Source organism: Halichoeres trimaculatus, unplaced genomic scaffold, assembly GCF_033239565.1.
Source record: "Halichoeres trimaculatus isolate MK-OKI-2021-1 unplaced genomic scaffold, fHalTri1.1 fHalTri1_scaffold_5, whole genome shotgun sequence".
Taxonomy (NCBI): domain Eukaryota; kingdom Metazoa; phylum Chordata; class Actinopteri; order Labriformes; family Labridae; genus Halichoeres; species Halichoeres trimaculatus.
In genome coordinates this window covers 26,686,656-26,705,643 of record NW_027437183.1, presented here as the reverse complement: position 1 = coordinate 26,705,643, position 18,988 = coordinate 26,686,656, and the positions used below count along the sequence as shown (strand labels likewise).

At 41.8% G+C, this 18,988-nt stretch overlaps 1 protein-coding gene across 4 annotated transcripts in view; it reads right to left on the bottom strand.

Annotated features, from left to right (window-relative positions):
- Positions 1-18,988, bottom strand: part of LOC141789801 (uncharacterized) — a 325,110-nt gene that overhangs the window by 15,637 nt on the left and 290,485 nt on the right. For all 4 annotated transcript variants that reach the window (XM_074669263.1, XM_074669262.1, XM_074669265.1 and 1 more), the window contains exons 9-10: positions 6,349-6,386; positions 346-466 (exon numbers count right to left, since the gene is read on the bottom strand). In XM_074669263.1, coding sequence (XP_074525364.1) covers positions 346-466; positions 6,349-6,386 — 159 coding nt within the window. The remainder of the gene's footprint in view (positions 1-345; positions 467-6,348; positions 6,387-18,988) is intronic.

The following is an 18,988-nucleotide window of genomic DNA, read 5'->3' as shown; positions in this document are numbered from 1 at the left end:
GGTTGAATTTTTGCTCCGAGTTATGTCATTTGAGGACACTGAATCCTTGTAGTGTTAATTAAAACTCAATGAAATGATGTAGATGAAAAATTTGCATGGCTGAAAGCCACAGCAAGGGATACTGCTGGGAAAATATGGTTTTCTAGTTAAGAAGTTGTTATTTTATCACAGACTGAATACAACTTTGGTTTTTTTAAAAGTACAGTTACGTATAGATATCTGCACTGACAGTCAGTCATTTGAAGCTGTGCTACAGTCAGCTCTTCTGGGCTGAAAGAGTACATCCCAGCCCAGGATTGAACTCCTCTCAATGGGTAACAACAGCAGGTAAGATGTTTAGCTCACCTGTGACGGCTGCACTGTAGCTGTCCCCAGCTTGTATCTGTGTCACTGCAGCTAGCTGAGAATAGCTGAGGAGACAAGGAGTCGAGATATGAATCCTGTCCTCTCCGAGTCCAAGCTGTCCCTGCAAGCAAAATGATGATAAAGCGTCAGTCACAGGATTAAATAAAAGTTTAATCCCAGTGACTTCATTGCTCGTAGACAGAAAAGTTAAATAAAGACACACGCCTAAGTGGTATTTCAATTTTGGGGGAATGTCCTCGTTTTTATGTGTGCGACTCAAATTGAGTCAATCTTTCAGCTCATCCCATCTCAAGCTGCCCTGACATTCCAGCGTGTAAACATGACTGTTGAATGTGTCAAAAAGTAAAATTGTGTGTCCTTAACTATTGTATTACCTAAGCGCATCTCTCTTTAAAACATTATACATGACATCAACAACTTTCAATTTGTTTAAGTGAAAACTGCTGTAATTGAGAAGGAAATACTGTTTAAAAAACATAAAAGCTAGCTGCATATTTCTTTCATGTTTCTTTAATATCGTACAACTACATAGCAATTCAACCTCACATCCAGAAGTTGGTCCAGCTCTGACATAATAAGTATTGTCTTGTGCAGTACAATAGCAGGCACCCTCCCCAGTCTACACGTCTTTCTCTGTGTGTTACAAATGTTGATGCTGCTCAGTTTGACTTGTCTCGGCTGCCCTGCTCTCTCTTTCCTGCAGAGATAAAGGGCTTTCTGCACTGTGCTCATGTGCACATCGGCATGCCCTGGCATATGTTTGGAAGTCAGCACAATATGTGTGGGTTTACAATGGAGAGTGTGCGTGTGTGTGTGTGTGTGTGCCATGCAGTAATCTGGGTCTTTAATTGCTTATTCGTATGTGCGCTACTGTGAGGATTTGTAGATGCGTGGCAGCATATGTTCCTGCTGTGAGGGTGTGTGTTTGTGTATTTATAGGTGTGAGTGTATGTGCTTCCATCACAGTGCTTTGTGTTTTGTGTGTGTGTGTAAGTTTACTTGCATTTAGGTACAGTTAGCGAGCAGATGTGTCCATACCTGAATGTGTGCACGTGTCAGTGTGTCTGCATGTGTTCATACTAGTGTTTGTGTATAAATGTGTGTGTGTGTGTGTGTCTGAGTGAATGAGCACTGTCAGGTGCTGCTCCATGCTGTGCCAGCTGCATCTGGAGCCATCTGTGTTGGGGCTCAGTGGGAGGGGAGCGGATGACTTTAATGTACTTGAACCCCAGACAGACCTTTCCCAGACAGTCGTCAGTATGAAGGCAAGACAACTGGGCCCAGTCAGGCTGAACCGGCTGATCTGGGTGGTGAGCATGAGACAGACGCTTTGGTTACACTGCAACCCCCGGTCAGACTCACTGGGGAACCTCTGGCAGTCAGACACACACAAACACTGGAATCTGTTTGTTTCAATGATATATCACTGCTGTTTCATATCAGAGGACAGCCTCACCTTTTATTTGCTGTCATGGTCCTGCTGTCTGCTTTTTGTTTACTTTTTTCTGCAACTTCCAATTTGTGTGGGACCATTTGAGGCTGGATAAATCTGAGGACCTCAAACCTCAATCACAACTTTGCCTGTTTTTTGCACTTGAACTTGATGCGTCAAGAAAACTGGCTAAAGACCATGTGGCTCTTAAGGTTCGTTAAAAAAATAAACTTTTAAGTGTGTGCAAAAGTTAAGCTCGCTTTTAAGGCCCCGCTTACACGACAATGTATCATCTGAAAACCTTAAAACGCAGTGAAAAAATCTGTGTTTACATGGAAACGCAGAGGGACTGAAAACCGCTGTAGTAAGCATGCCAGGCCTGTAGTCAGCGCTATAACTGTCTTGTCCAGAAGCCGCTTTTGGGAGATCTCCACTGAAGTAAAGTTGAGCCGATCATCTGGTGTATACTGAGTGTATACTGAATACTGAGTGCAAAAGTGGAGCAACAGATGCACATTTTGTATGAAGACAGTCAGCAGATACAGCAGATTGAGCAGCACAAGCACAACACGGTAGTTCACGACGATCGCAACAACGGTACTGTTGTCCTGTTGTGTGTGCTCACACGAAGCGGAGCGTGACGTCACAGTTTCCTCTGAAAACGCCGGCTTACTGTTTGCACGGCAAAGGTGTTGGCAGCGTTTCAGAAAAATCCCACTCTGGAGGCCGTTTTCAAAACTTTACGTTTTAGGTCGGCTGAAACAACGTTTCCGTGTAAACGCGAGGCTGAAACGCAACAAAACTTTTGCGTGTCACACTAAAACCGTTGTCGTGTAAACGGCCCCTATGTTATAATGAGTACAATTTGCATACCATTCAATAGCAACTTTATTCATGAAGCACTTTTAAAAACAACCACAGCTGTGAACAAAGTGCTGTACAGGTAGGTAGAAATAAAACGATACAAACAGTTAAGAAATAAATAAAATAATAAAAGAAAACATACTAAAACAATTAAAAGCATATAAAGGAAAATAAAAGATCGGGGAAAGAAACAAAGTCTTACCGAGGTTAAAAGCCAAAGAATAAAAATGGGTATTAAGACGCTGCACAACTGTTAATAGATGAGAAGTGTGTTAGCCTCTAGAGAAAATTGGGTGGAAAAAATAAAAATTTGGGGCCAAGGTTTTTTTTGGTATGAAAAATGTTTTTGATTAAACAGCTGGTTACTGTTTGATTATGAACTTGTACCATCAGTGGCTTTTGCTCAATATCTATACATAACTGACGTGCAAAACAGACTGATCACTTTTCTCTAAGGCCTTTTACAATTTTGAAAAATTAAAGTTATTTTGATAGGGAATGCAATGTAATGGGACTTGAAACATGAAGCTTAGACTTTTGGGTTTGCTTCACAGAGTTCAGCACTTTCTCTTCTATTAGCTCCTTATCTCCATACGCCATCAAATGATCAAAAGCAGCAAGATATCCATTCAGAATGACATCTGCAGCCAACACTTTACCCACAAAACGAAGAGCACAGCACATCAACACACAATCCTCTACCACAAAGAAGTCACAGAAGCCTCGTAATGATCTTGCAGCAACAATATGATTAGTGAAGCAAAAAATCAATTAATGCAGCAGTAGAATCAATAGGTGTCTCTCAGCATATATGTCCTGCAGTTAATTAATAAACAAAAAGGACATTAGGCAGCAGAGCATCAGACTGTGGCAACGACTGTCATCAGTCACATCGTGTGTACTGATGGCATCAGCAGGAAGGGAAAGGGGAAACATGGACAGATATAAATGTGAGCACCAAGACATACTGAACACACCCACGGGCAAAGATGCTAACATGTAGACACACATTTCAGAGCATATGCGCACACACATGCAGGCGCTGCTTCATACATTTGCACACAAAGATCAAACTGTGTTTTTCATCATTTCTGTCAGATTCTTTCACACTGATGAAAACCTTTACAGCCACTGTATCAATAACACTACTTAACTGCAGCAGCTCAGATCATATTAGCATCCATTTGGAAGAGTCCCAGGGTTCGATGAGGCCTGAACCATGCTGGAACCAGGCCCAGGATTTCCACCGCCACCAGGCTGGCGCACTTGTTATATACCATGCATGATGAGCTGCCCTCGTCATTACAGAGCAGACAGGATTGCAACCGACAGTTGCGACAGCCAAGCAGATCCCAAGAAATACAAGAGGCAACACAAAACATACGGGTAGAAGCAAATGTTTGGAAATTTTATGTAACTTTTCTCTATTCTATGTTTGTGTCAGTTATGTCTTTTTCAGGCAGACTGTACTTTTAGATGAACGCACTCTGGCCTCTTCACCCACACTGAATTTTCCTTGAATGTCAAACTGCTTTCCATGAAGGTTTTCTTTTGACCTCTTGAATTTGATTGGAACTAAAGACGTATAATGTAGTTTGGAGCTCATCTCCCACCATCATCTGCTCTGAGAGTGTTTAGTCTGCCTCATTATTAAGGTTGTTAGGATCCTTTATTAGACCGCAATGCGATAATGTTACAATCCAGGTCTCCAGCCAGTTGAACTCCTTGACACAACTTTTGCAGACAGCTGACCCTGTTATCACACAGCTGACATTAGAAATCCAGACATGAATCCAGACTGTGGATGTGTTTGTCTGCACTGGCATCGCTGGCTTACTAATCCAATAAACAACACTATGAAGTCATTTTGAGGAGTATTTATGGATCTACTTTTAGATGTTGTTTTTATAAAAGCTAAATAGGAGAAACTGTTGTATGCAATAAAAACAAGTCTGTTAGCTCTCTTCACTGCCAGTTCTTTGCAGCCTCACTTATGCTGTTAGCATATTGATTCAGGCTGCGGCACACGCTCTCTGACATCATTCAAATACCTTCTCACCTCAATCATGTGATACAGCGCAGGCCGTCCGTCTTTTAGTCTCAATAGGAGGAAAACAATAAGATTTCTATCTGTAATACTATTACCAGCCGTAATAGGGTTAGAGCTGCATGGGTTTACCTGAGTAAGGCAGCGGAAAACTTTATTAGGTTTAAGACCTTTTGCTTTTCTACTTTTTCTGCTGCGACTGATACATACGAGCCTTTAAGCCCTCGAGAGAAAAACGTATCAGCTCAGTGAAAAAGAAAAAGTTCAAGATGGCCCTTCATCTCACTACTTCTCTTGCAACAAACAAAGTGTTATCTTTCAGGAGGTGGAACCTTTCTTATTTTTTTTTACACGTGTTGACGGGAGTAGTTTCAGTGTGGCACTGTGCGGCTGATTACAGGGGGAGTCTTAATCAGGTGGTGCAGTCTGCTCAGGGCCCTTGGGGCCGAGAGTGTGCTACATCCTGTCAGACTGCACAGAGAAACAATCAATCATCAGAACGGCTCCAAGACAGAGGAGAAGGAGAGGGCAGGAAGATAGGAGCGATGGAGGAAGAGGAGAAAGAGAGAACATGACGATGGGGGAGAGGAGAAGAGACGGTGCCCTTGTGGAGACTAACATAGAGTTATATAGACGCAAGAACGCCTATGAAAATCCAATGAGTCTAGTTAGACTAGAAGCTATCGTGTGATGTAAAAGCGCAGTGAGGAAGCCAAGGCCACGTCAGAGCTTATAACATCTGATGTCTAACATTTTCATTGCTCCCCCCGTCTCTCTAACCTTCACCTACATGTTTGTTTCACTGTCCTGGCAAAGCGTCATCCTCACTGTCACGTTGTAAAAGTGATCACATTTTGGCCCTGGTTTCAAACGACCTCACAGATAACCACCAAAGCCAGGAGGAGGAAGAATCAGAGAGAAAGAGGAACAGAGGGATTGAGGTGGGCCTAGGTTTTACACTCTCCGGGCTCTGTCTGAGGGCTGTGTAATGATGCGGCTCTTTAAAGAACGTCTTAAATGAAAGGCCAGAACAATCCTCAGTGACAGGTGGGATTCTTTATCTAACAGAGGAGGAGAGACAGGATGGGGCCAACAAACACACACACACACACACACACACACACACACACACACACACACACACACACACACACACACACACACACACACACACACACACACACACACACACACACACACACACACACACACACACACATTATTCTGGCTCTGCACATACATAAACTACAGCAGACTCCACAAAGGGGATTTCCTGCTCTGTCCATGTGAAGCAGAGAAGTCGAAACGGACAAACAGCAGATCCCATAAAGGTGATTTATAGAATTTAAAAAGATGTGCGTTCTTGGCACACCATAAAGGATATTAAGTGCTCAAAGGGAGGGCTTGGACACGGATCTCACCAAAACCTTTTAATCTCCATTCTGGACAGAAAAAAAAAATACTTCTCAAAATGTAAAAAAAATGAGCCTCAATGTGTGTGTTTCTGTGTGTTTAAGAAAAAGAGACAGACAGGGAGAGAGAAAGTTTGTGTGATATGAAAAAGCCTGGAGTCCTGACCAGTGTTGTTCTTAGTCTGCCTCTCCTGGCAGGGCCAAAAGTGGAAAAATGTTTGGCTCACCTCTTGCCCCATCCCCCAGGAGAAGACGTTCCCACCATCTGAAAGAAAGAGAGAAAACAAGAGAAATACAGAGAGAACAAGGGAGAAAAATAGATGGATAGAGGGAGAGAAAAAGAGAAAAGGAAAGGGGGAGAGAGAAAGAGAAACCGTTAGCAAATAATTCAGGAGAGGCAACAAATAGAAGCCTTGGGTTAAAATAGAAAAGGAAAAGAAAAAAAATCAAAGTGGAGGGAGAGAAGGGAAATGCGCAGCTGACAAAAGTGGCTCAAGCATCATACATCAAGCACTTGTTACCTCTCCCGGTGCTTGTGATTGCACATGACTGCAAACAAGTCAGTGATAAAAATCTGAAGAAAGATGAGACCGATCGGGCTGGCTTTAAAGATCATCAATCACGGCCCTGTAAGCTCAGATATTATTAGTTCAAGTAAAGCTGCACTCTTCCATTTTATGGACATCATAAAAGACTTTGGGGGGTGGAGGTGGAGTGAAGGAGATCCCCTAGTGTTTTAACTAGGACTGGGATGGATGTGTTTGGAAAAGCAGACCGGATGGATGGACAGCCCTAATGTAGTAGTGCTAAATGAATCACTCACATTGCACTGTGCTCCCCAGAGAGAGAGGAATGTGGGATGAGAGTGTAAGGCCTCACTTACAATATGTTAGAATGAGTCAAAGTGTAAGGTGAAGAGGGCTGTGAAGGTTTGTCATGTAGAGTCATATTTGTTTGACTTTCTATCTGTTTGGACACAGTTTGAATGTGACTTAGGTCTCATTAATACACCAGTGGTAGCTTGTGTTTGCATTTGTAGTACACGATGTGCTCGAACAATCAAGTTATTTCACAAAAGATCTCCAAATCTGATCAGACAGTAACACATCCCCAGAGATAAAGTGGTTAACAGGTATACACGGTGTGCTTCGCTTCACTCTTAAATGTGACACTTTTATTAATCTCCTGACAGTAACTCCTTCTACACCACAGACGATCATAACTTCTGTGAATGACAGTTTGCCAAAATATTCAGGTGGTCTTGGTTATGTGGGTAAAAATATTCACTCCCTGGGGAAACATAAAAATCATGACAGCCACATCAGCATAAAGGCTGTAGGAACTATCAAAGAAAAGACGCTGTTATCAATAAGAATTTTTTAACACTATAAAAAAGATTTACAATGTAAACACACATACCTTAAAGGAATGAATAAGAATTGTTTACACTGAGATAAATGTGATATTTAATAAATATTTTTCATATTCAAGATAAGCTTAATAGATAACACAGGAACCTTAACTCTACGACAGAGTCTGAGTAATACTTGTTTACATACAGGGTTCCTACACACTTTTTAAAATCAATTCTTAGACTTTTTAGGGCCAACCTGAAGAAAAATATCTTTTTGCAGCCTTTAACATTTTTTGAATATGTGAAAAACAAAGAAAGAGCAAATACACAAACCTAAGTGTTACAAACAGACTACTTTAAATGTGTACAGAATTGAGTAAAGCCTCTGTTTACACAGAAATCTGAGGGACTGAAAACGTTGTAGTAAACATGCCAGGCCTGTAGCTGGCGCTATAACTGTCTTGTCCAGAAGCAACTTTTGAAATAGAGTTTAAGTTGTCATCTGGCATGTTGGTGAATGCTAACTGCAAAAGCTGTGCAACAGATGCACATTTTGTAAAAGACAGTCAGAAATTTCAGCAGATTGAGCAACACCAACACAGCACAGTAGGTTGTAACAACGTAATGACTGTTGTGCTGTTGTTATAACTGTTTCCACTTAAAACTTGCCACATGGCAACAGCGGCTGCGGCGTTTCAGAAAAAGTCCACTCAGGAGGCCGTTTTCAAAAGTTTCTGTTTGAGGGCGGCTGAGATGCAGTTTGCCGTGTAAACAAGAGAACAAAATGCAACAATACTTTTGGTTTTAAACTGTTGTTGTGTAATTTGACCACTAAATGTATGGAGCATAGTTATCACTGTTATAAATAACCTACATCACAAAATGTAACAAAGTTATGGACTAGTTTGGCTGTTGCAATAAAAAAGTTTTTCGTTGCTCAGCTGTTGGTTTAAACTGGATTCATGTTACCTCCTTTTCTTCACCTGCTGTGTCGACCTGTGTTTCTGTGTCATGATGCGTTTCTGTACGATGAGCTACACGCTCCTACTGCAGGCGACAGATTAATAGATGACAAACCTATCTCTTGACATTTTACTGATAATCATTCTCCCGTATTTTACTATGGTGGGAGCAAATTAAATTACCTATGAGAATGACATGTTTAGACATGGTGCTGTAAAACCATACCAATGCTTGCCATCAAAACAAATGCTTACTATGTCTATAAATTCAATCAGACATCAGACATAAAAAAGAGGAAGAAAGAAAGAAAAAAAGAATAAAAATCAACAGGATCGCAAGATGTATTCAGGCATATATTTTAGGTCAGGCTATTTAAAATCTGAACTTGTCAGGGAACGAAAAATGGACGTTTGAAGACATTTTTAAGCTGTAAATCTTGCAAACCTGATTAAAGACTTTTTAAGGAACCTTGACGTATGACCCCGACTGCATGTTTCCAAAAACAATTTTAGATATCTGTTTCTGCCCAGAGTGTCCTTTTTTATTTGACTGTAAGATGCAGTTAAGAGTTGGATACCCACTCAAAGCAAATCAAAAGCCATGTGGTCAGATTGATTAATTTAATCCAGAATATCTGATTTTACGTGTTTGTCAAACCATATAACTACCCCCTCTGTTTTCTGTTTTACTTTTTCCCCACAACCTTTTTTCTTTCTTTCTTTCTCTCTTTCCCTCTCTGCTGCCAGTGAGGATATAAAGGCCAGTGTGAAGTCCATCACTGGCGGCTGAATAGCTGCCCTTTGTGCCTCAGAACTTAATTCACAGCCTGAAAGGACCCCAGCCCTGCCATAGCACCTCTGTGTGCTGCCTGATTTAAAAGAGCTTGTATATTGTACTAAGGTCTGCGTTAAAGCCACCTACCTAACACACTAGGATTAGCAAAACTCAGAAAACTCAAAAATCAAGAGGGCTGGTTTGGGCACAGAAGCATTTTAGGTTTATAAAAAAAAGTTACACAAACTTTGGAATGGAAACTGTTCTGGTGCCAAACTGGTCTTGTAGTGGCTGAGGTCTGTCTCTTGACATTATATAATGTATGGCACCTCTTACCCTCCCATGCATTTCCTGTTAAACATACCCAGATAAACGCCTTTGGAGGTGAGAGTCAGCTGATGTCACAACATAACTTTTCCTACTTCCTACTTATGCATCAGTGAGAGCAGACAGATGCAGGGGGCATCAATAACAAACCAGCCCCTCTCCTCGTCCATCTTTCTTCCCTCTGAGACCTTTGCCGGGCTTGTTAGGCCTGACACTGGCACCCTGGTGAACAAAAGGACTCCACGGCTTAGGGCTGCCCAGGAATGTCAGCGGGTTCACATTTCACATGCAGATGCGTGACCCCAGAGCCCTTTAGTGGGAAGGTGCGCTTTAACCTCACAGAGAAGCAAGAGGAGGGGAGAATGGGGGTAAAGGGGCACCTTAAGGGGAATCTGGGCTGGGGGAGGGGTAAATAATAAGAATGACTGAGTTTTCACTGCTTGCATCTGCTCTTAAGATACAATGTCTCTTCCTAAGTGTCTTTCTCTTTCCTAAAACACTGATTCAGACTGTTAAACTCTGCTCATATACCTTATAGAATATTATAAATGTCGATATTCTGGAAACTTGTCACAGCCGCCTACTTTATGTGTGATCTGTGACGCGCCCTCTCTCTTCCCCCTACTCCGAAACACATGAAAGCATTAACTTTTAAAGTGCATACTTAAGATTTCTCCCCAAATAATTGAAAAAGCACAATGGGAGGGGTTATGTAAGGCAAAAGTACTGTGAGCTCTGCAAAAGAAACCAAAGCTACTGTCATCTGCTCTCTGTAGGCCCAGGCAGGCACAGTTTCAACTCAAGGGCTTCACACTTCTGTAACTCGTTCTGCTTCCCTCGCTGCTCTCGCTATCCTAACTCGCACTGCGTTCTCTCCGCTTGCCTCTCCCCTCTCTCTCCTTTGCTCTCGATAGTAAAAACTTCAAAGACAACAAGATCTTCTGCAAAAGCGTGAAACTCCGAGCTCCTTGTTTGTTTTGACCCTGAAGCCCCTTGCTGCAACCCTCCACCTCCAACTTGCAAATCCTGCAAAATACATGAGGAGGAGAGACTGAATCCAGTATTGCTTTTTTCTCCCGTGCCTGCCTGAATCCCTCAGTCTTCCCTCTGCCACTGTTGTGTAACTTTTGTAAAAAGCAGCTCAAACATATGGCACTGCCTCTACTACAATGACCTTACAAAATTGATGACAACGTGTATAAGTTTCTTGTGAGGCAGAGGAGTGTAAACTTTTCAAATGCACTTTAGTTATTCCTCTGAGAAAATGAAAACAGAAATCAATACCACACAAACGTGTGTGCATACACAGCAAACAAGCACACACACTTATGCTACCACACTGACTCATCTAGCTTGGCCTCTGTAGGTGTCTGGGTTGAAGACAGGAGTTCTGATTTCTTTTAGGGAAGAACGAAAGGGCATCATCTGCCAGCAGGTTGCTGCCTCCAGATAGACTCAGATCTGTCATAACTTTGAAATAAAGACAATAAAACCATATGAAAAAATACACTGCAGTAAAGCTGCAATGCTTATAGTTACTCAAGATGACAATAAAGAGGAAAATGAGCAAGGTTGCTCAAGTTTACATTCTGCTGAACAATCATGGGTAATTTTACATGATTGAATTGACCTTTAAGAAAATCTTGAAAGGGAAAAGTTTACTCTTTTTCAACAAATAAACTTCTTTCAAGTGTAATTATAAACTAGAAATGCACTCAGAGAGTGCAGACCTCCGTTAAGCATTTTGTGATTGTCACGCAACACTTTAGTCCTACTTTAATGTTATACTCCCTTTCAGCAGACTGTCTGCTACAATTTGGTATTAGTTGCAGGTTTGTGCGATAATTTGTTTCCTGACAGTGTTGAAAATTATGATGACCCAGTACATATTTCATAACCTGGATCTTAGTATCCAGAATGTTGCCAGGATCTGGATTGTAATTTTACATCTGTCATTAATTATCTTGACCTTGTCTTGTTTTGGTTTTCAAAGCAAACAGACCATTTATTGTGGAGTTATACACACATATGGTGAAACCGGCCCTATCACACAATGATAAAGAATCATTTAAAAATATCCTCGATCCAGACGGTGATCCAGATCACCTCCAAAATGTAATTACTTCTTCCTTATCCCATTTCCAACATTTCCTGAAAATTTCATCAAGATCCGTTGGTTTATTTTTTAGTTACGTTATTCTCAGACAGACAGACAAACTATCCCAAACACATAACCTTCTTGGTGGAGGTAATCATGACTCAAACTTTCAAAATAAGAGTCAGTTAAAAAGGTGAAAAATAAGGAAACCAGTTCTTTGAACACATCATTAAACCCAATTTTCATTTGTTATTTTCACTAATATCAAGTTAGAGATTCCACTCTGCAAACAGATTCTTCTACATTCACGTCAGAGCGCTTAATTGTTTATCTGTGTACTCCACACTTTCTGTGTGTGGCTGTATCCTGTGTGTTTAGCAGGTCTGCTCCCTAATAGTTGAGACATCTATAGCATCCACAGCAAGGCCAGGGAGCAAGGGAGCAATCCATAGGCCTGCGTATCCATGGCAACTAAACAAGGAATAGGCTAGATGTCAGGCGAGCATGGCTAAATTACCCATTAGAGAAAGCAGGAAGGGGAGAGAGGGAATACTGGTCAGGGCACAAGAGGCTAATGGGGAGATAAGATGGCCAACATATAGACTACACACCCACCCACACAGACACACACTCACACAACATTGGTTGAACAGATATGGGTTGTCACATAAAAGGTGCTGGGGCAAACACACACACACTGAACGAGAATATGCAATTAAATGTGTACAAACTCTTCCAAATAGACACATACAAACACAATGTGTGCATGCCGTGAAATCCTCATAAACATGTGCTGATATGCAAATGTATGCGACTACATGTGCGCACATGCCCAGATGAAAAAACACAGGCAACACACACTCACACATGCACACGCAAGCGTACAAAGGGCACAACGAGAAGACAAAATGGTTTTAATAAAGACGCCCTCTTGGAGAGGTTGCTTATGAATGTGAGTGAGACGTATTTATAGGAATCCTCCTGTGAGATCCTCTCTGCTCACCCTCACATGTGTGCATGAGAGGGAGGCTGTATTGTTGCCCGTTTCTTCATCCTAATCCTTGATGCATTGCTGACTCTTTGAGCCTATACTAATGAATAAAAGAATAACACATGAATCAGTGTAAGTATCTGAACCATTGCAGAATGAAAAGGTAAAAGGGGATTGGCCCTCTGGTTTCTTCCTGCTGTGCACAGACATGCACGCACACACACACCTTCAGGAATCCAAACAAGCTCACAGACTCACACTGTGAACAACATCGCCTGCACACATAACACAGACACATGTACAATACAGCGGTACACACACACTCTGACACACAACCCCTCCACACAGAGACTCAGGCAGCCTCCTCCTGACTTTAATGCTGCACATTCATTTGCATGCGCCATAATTAGCGTCAGGCACACAGAGGCTGGTCCTGGGGGAGCTCTGTGATAACCGCTTCCCCTTCTATTAGGGCTCTCATTCCAAGAGTGTCAGACATTGCACATCTTCATTGTGGGGCCTGCAGCACATCGGCTCAGTGGAACCTCTACTGCTGTAGCTACTGCTGGAGCATGTAGGAGCAGGGGCAAAACAGAGGGGACACTGGGGGCGGATGCTAGACTTAGTGGAGGAGACAAAATGAGGGCCAAAAGATGTTAAAAAAAGAGAAAAGAAATGAGGTAATAAGTTTGGTAGACAAAGAGAAACAGGGAAAGAGTGACAAAGAGAGGTAGAGCATGGCAAAGGCGGTTGCACATTGTGCAGCAGACAGACAGAGAGACAGGCTGGACAGAGGTAATGAATGCAGTTATTAAATTGTTTCAGCTGCAAAGAGGTCTATTCTTATGCCATTATAAAGGGAACAATTTATCCCCACTGATCGGCCCTGTCTCCTTTCTCCTCGCTCACTTTGATCTGCCAGCATATTGCCTTGATGTGTCCTATTCAATAGCGAATCTGGGGCAATTTTAATGCTTTTGTACCTCGCCACCGCTCCACTTCTCCCTCCCTGTTTAAAAATAGCTGTTAATTATAAGTGCAGTTTAAATGTCTCTAGTGACCCAGAAATGCAGGTTGGAGTGAGAAGAAGGGATTGAGCATCTCCAAGTTTAAAAAGAGCGAGACACCATTTCTTTCTCTCTTTATCATGCTTTCTTCAATCTCTCCTTTCTCCTCTCACCCCCCTCCTACTTCTTTGTCTTCTCCATTCACCTCCCCTCCGATTCTGTTTCTCCATTCCTTTAGTGTTCCTCCACATTTCTTTCCTCCATCTCTCACTCTCTGTTTCTCCTCTGTGGCGTTTCCTCAGCTCGGTGGGAGTGAGCGGGGCTGGAGGATAGGGGATTCAGCTCTTTCTCTCCAACACCCGAGAGAACTGCAGCGAGACATCGGAGACCATGGCTGTGAAACCGCTTCAGTCTGCAGATTGTATGTGCGTCACACCGAGTCTTTGTATCTCTCTCCTCAACTTCCTCCTCTAATGCAGCCGCAGGAGTGGGATGTTGAAAGGAAAGGCATGTGAAGGTGCGCTAGGTAGCGCAGTACGAGGCAGAGGCGCAGACTATACCTGTGGGGAAGAGAAGGGGCTGTGCAGGGACCTGAGGTGTGCACCTGGGGGGTGCAGTGTTATAAATAAAGCATTAGCCTCTTGAAGGGAACAGAGATGTGAGGGGCTGTCTCTGCAGCTCTCTTTTCCCCACTAACTCCTACTAACAGTTAACCCGCAGGCATGTACATGTGCTCCTTTCATCGCTGAGGAGGTACATGTAACAGAACAAAAAAAACACAGAGATAAACTGCAGGACTCTTGTGTCAAAATCTGGGCTCAACTTTTTACATGTGAGAGGTCAATGATTAACTTTTATAAAATGTAAATACAATGGAGGCCTGAAAAAAAACAGATGGACACACCTTTTGGATATTCAAATTGTTGCGTAAAAAAGTTTTAAAAAGTGTGAAACAGACAACAGTAAGGGTCAGATGTCTGTCATCTTGATGCTTTTGCAGTAAACCACAAAAGAATAAACTAATGTTTATGTGACTCAAAGATCAACACATCAAATGTTTCTCCTACGTGATGCCTTAACTCTCCTCAGCCGACAATTATGAAGAAACAAACCCTGGTTTATTTACAGATGTAGAAATATACTCACTGTTAAACTTACTCGCTTCTTCTCAAACTTTCTCTACACTCACTTTTTACCACTCCAACAACAACAAAACACATGAAACTATGACACACACTGCTCAATACGACTAAAATCCTCTGAAATGCTTTACAGATTACATCTACAAAGTCCTTTTTTGTATAGGAGCGATGCATCTTTATATACTGGACTCTAATCCATAATGTTGGGAGAAAATGTTTACATGTTACACTTTCATTTGACACCAGCACTCAACAGTAAGGTGCCTCAGAGTATTTAAACCACAGGTCAAAACTAGGTTTTAAAGCATTTTTCAAAGTTGATTAGATCAACATATTATCTGCAAAATACCTCAAAATAAATGGTTCCTACAGAGAAACTCTGCTATTCAACAGTGATGTAGTTCTGTATATAAAAACACTTATGGAACTCAGACTTTGCTCAATCTTCTGTTGAGATTTATGTGCACTTTATTGTTCACATAAAAATTCTGGTGTAAACAATGGCATGAAACTGATTTGCAACACTTAGGGAGAGAATTTGAGAATACTGAGGATACTGGGAAAATTGCTCTAAGCCAATTAACTATTCTTCTCCCCTCTAATTCTCTTATCTTGTGTTCTTTTCTCCTCATTTTCAAGGTGTACGTGCCTAAACATGATGATAATGTGAAATGCTACACATCTGTGTACTCTCTTACCTCAGCAAGAACACAAAAACCACTCAGAGAATTTTTTTTTTACTTTAAGGCCTCTCTGATGTTACCTTTCATGAATGCAGCAAACCAAAACTCTTGCTAACACTTCACCTTGTGCCAATGGCTACAGGAAAAATTGAACATGACCTGTCTGTCTTTACTCACCACAGGTTAGTGATGTAAAATTGACTTAATCAGTATCCATGGTCCGGTCTGAAGACATGAATATGTACAGGAATTGACTGTGAAGGGGCTAACACTTAATAGATACATGAGTTCAATGCAGCGGTTAGTGAATGGATGTGGCAGCATTGACAGAACTCATAAAAGGTGTTCATACTATCCTTGATATGGAGAAAGGGGGCATAATAGTAAATAAAATATTACATTGTTGAAGTGTTACAAGCATCCCTAAACCATAACTTGGTCTTTTAAAAATCACAAAAGTGGCAGCCCGTGAAAGCTCTTCTAAACTCTCCTAAAACAAAGCATCAAGGCCCAGAAGGCTGCTGCTGTAGCATGAGCTGAAAATCAGTTTCCCCTATTTAAACTTGAGCATCAAAGTGAAGGTAATTACAGTGTTAAAATCAGAAGTGCTGTTATTTTTGTAAACATGTCAAGAGTACAGCTTCACAAATCAAGGGAGCTCCTGATTTTGCTCATTAAGACAGGTCGTGCAATGCATTGACTGATTCACAAAGCCATTCAGTAAAGGCTCTATAGCATCATGTTCAAAAGACACTTTCAGAGCCTTCAGGCTACGTTTTGTGGAGTTACAGCCCATTTGGTGAAAGGCTAAAAACAAGCCTAATTTCCCCGCAAAAAATAGCCCGCAAACAACTGCATTTTTCCGAAAGTTGGACCCAAAACCCGGTTCTAAGAAAACCCAAGGGGCACGCTCCAAGGGACCTCACGGACACACCCTAGAATTTTCGGAGCCCTCGGGCTACGTTTTGGGGAGTTACAGCCCATTTGGAGAAAGGCTTAAAACGGGCCTAATTTCCCCCGATAAATAGACCCAAAAAACTTTTTTTTTTTCTGGAAGTTAGACCCGAAACCCTGTCCTGAGAAAACCCACTGGGAACGCTCCTAGGGCCCTCACAGACGCACCCTAGAAGTTTTGGAGCCCTTGGGCTACGTTTTGTGGAGTTGCGGCCCATTTGCTGAAAGGCTAAAAACAGGCCTAATTTCCCCCGAAAAATAGCCCACGAAAACCTGCGTTTTTCCAAAAGTTGGACCCAAAACCCAGTTCTGGGAAAACCACTTTGGACGCTCCTAGGGACCTCACGGAAGCACCCTAGAAGTTTCGGAGCTCTCGGCTACGTTTCCTGGAGTTACGGCCCATATAGAGAAAGGCTAAAAACGGGCCTAATTTCCCCCGAAAAATAGCCCGCAAAAAACTGTTTTTCTGAAAGTTGGAGTACAATTTGAAAATAAAGAAACAAATAAGGCTATAAAAAAAGAAGCATTTTCTTTTAGAGTTTAATGGTCTACTATGAGAGTTCATAGCAAGATTATCACATTTGTTTTCCAAAACAAGGGTTAAAGGTGAATGACTGTAAAGTTATGTTAAAAAGAAAAAAAAGATGAAGCCTGCATTGTAAAAACAGCTGGTTGGGTGTTTTTTTGTTGGTGCTGAGAACCATTGTGAAAATATTTGTGCGTAAAATTCTTTGGTAGAAAGGAAACAAACTGGTGCTGACCTCCCTCTGGAATCAAAGTGTCTATTTCACACAATCAAAACTGTCCCTGTAGTTTAGTGGTTTCCTTCAGAAAATGAAAAAGTCAGTTAAAACATGGGTGAAAGAGAAAAAAAAGATGAACAAGGATGACACTGTAGCTATGGGACAGGAGATGTGAGCTAATGACCTTGATAGGACCAGGAACATGCAGAGCCCGAGGAGACAATGTGATGTGCTGCTGTGACAGCGGTGCAGCAGTGCTGCTGACAAGAGGAGGATGTGGAGCCTGCACCTCTTAGCTGCTGTTACACATTTGTACTGTTGTTAGCCAGGGGCATTAAGGGTGATTGTGTGTGTACATATGTGTGTTTGTGTGTGTGTTACAGAGCCAGATACGAAGACATCCCGGTCGAGGCCTTGCATGGTGACAGAGGCTGATACCAATCTAATGAGATAAGGAACGTATGCAAATGAACCTGGCCACAGTTCACACTAATCAGCTTAACGGCCTGATAGATATCAGCTATCTGTAGCATCTCTCAAACACACATACACAGACAAAAAACATACACACATGCTGTTAGAAGTTTAAACAATCGGTGAGAGGATTTTCCATGCATTGTGAAAATACTGATGCACATAAAAGGACACTCAACCCTCATTCCAGTAAAGATCACAAACAGTTCAGCTCGCCGGTGAAATCAAACTCATCCAAGGGAACATGTGCAGAAGTTGCCATATCAACAGTCTGCATAGACACTGTACAAATTTAAACAAATAGATGAATAGATGCCACTCTGCATGGCTCATTCACATCATGTAGTTGTTGACATGCAGAGGACACAAAGACCTGGGACAAGAATGTGTGATCCAAAATAACTGAAGGTAAACAAGGAATGTCTGACTTGAGCCTAACAGGCATTCAGAGGTGACCTGTACATGACACCTTTATTAATTTCATGTCCTTGGGGAGTTATCTCTCTGCTGTAAATCAATATCTCATTAATTTACATTGTAGATTTGGTGGATTTCATCACCCTATTTCAGGTGACAAAAAAAGGTGTTAATTTACCCTTGACCAGTAAAAATCCATGAAATCACTTTTTTTTGTTTAATTTCTTGCACAAAACATGTTTAATGCCTTCAATGCAGCCTCCCTTGCACAATGTGAGGATGCAGTTTTTGAAGGTGTGTTGTTGCCAGACAGAGGGGAGAAGTCACGGCCCAGCTGTACCATTTAACACATCTCTCAGCAGCTATTATTATCTGTGGAAATCCAGGACATCCACTTAGTCGGGGGGCAAAATGGTGACTACCACTTAGACTGACCCTGGAATAACACAGCTGCCCTTCGTACAGTCTGTCCATTGTGGTGAACGAATGCACGTCAGAAATTCTTGCAACTCAAACTCTGTTTGCACCTTAAGCATAGTTATATTTTGTCATTGAAGACACCTGATGTCAAGGATTACTTATTATTTGGTATGTGCCAAAAATAAGAGCAGGTAACAGATTTAGAAATACACTCATTCAAGAGTAGCTGTTGAGTGCAAGTTTGTCCTACAAATCAAGTAGTCATGTCAACAGCTGCAATTTAGCAGAGCACCTTTGAATTTTTCATATTTCTGCATGCCATATCTCCATACCTCTTCTTTCTCCTACCCCCTTTTCTCATTCTGTCTCCCTCAATGTCTCTGCCTCTTGGATCTCTCTCTGACATTTACCACTAAGCCACCTATTTCAGTCGACCTATTCATAAGCAAAGCTGGGCCAAGACATCTTTATGGAAATCATTGCTCTGGGTGTGTTGATTTGCAAAGGGCATGGAAGCTGT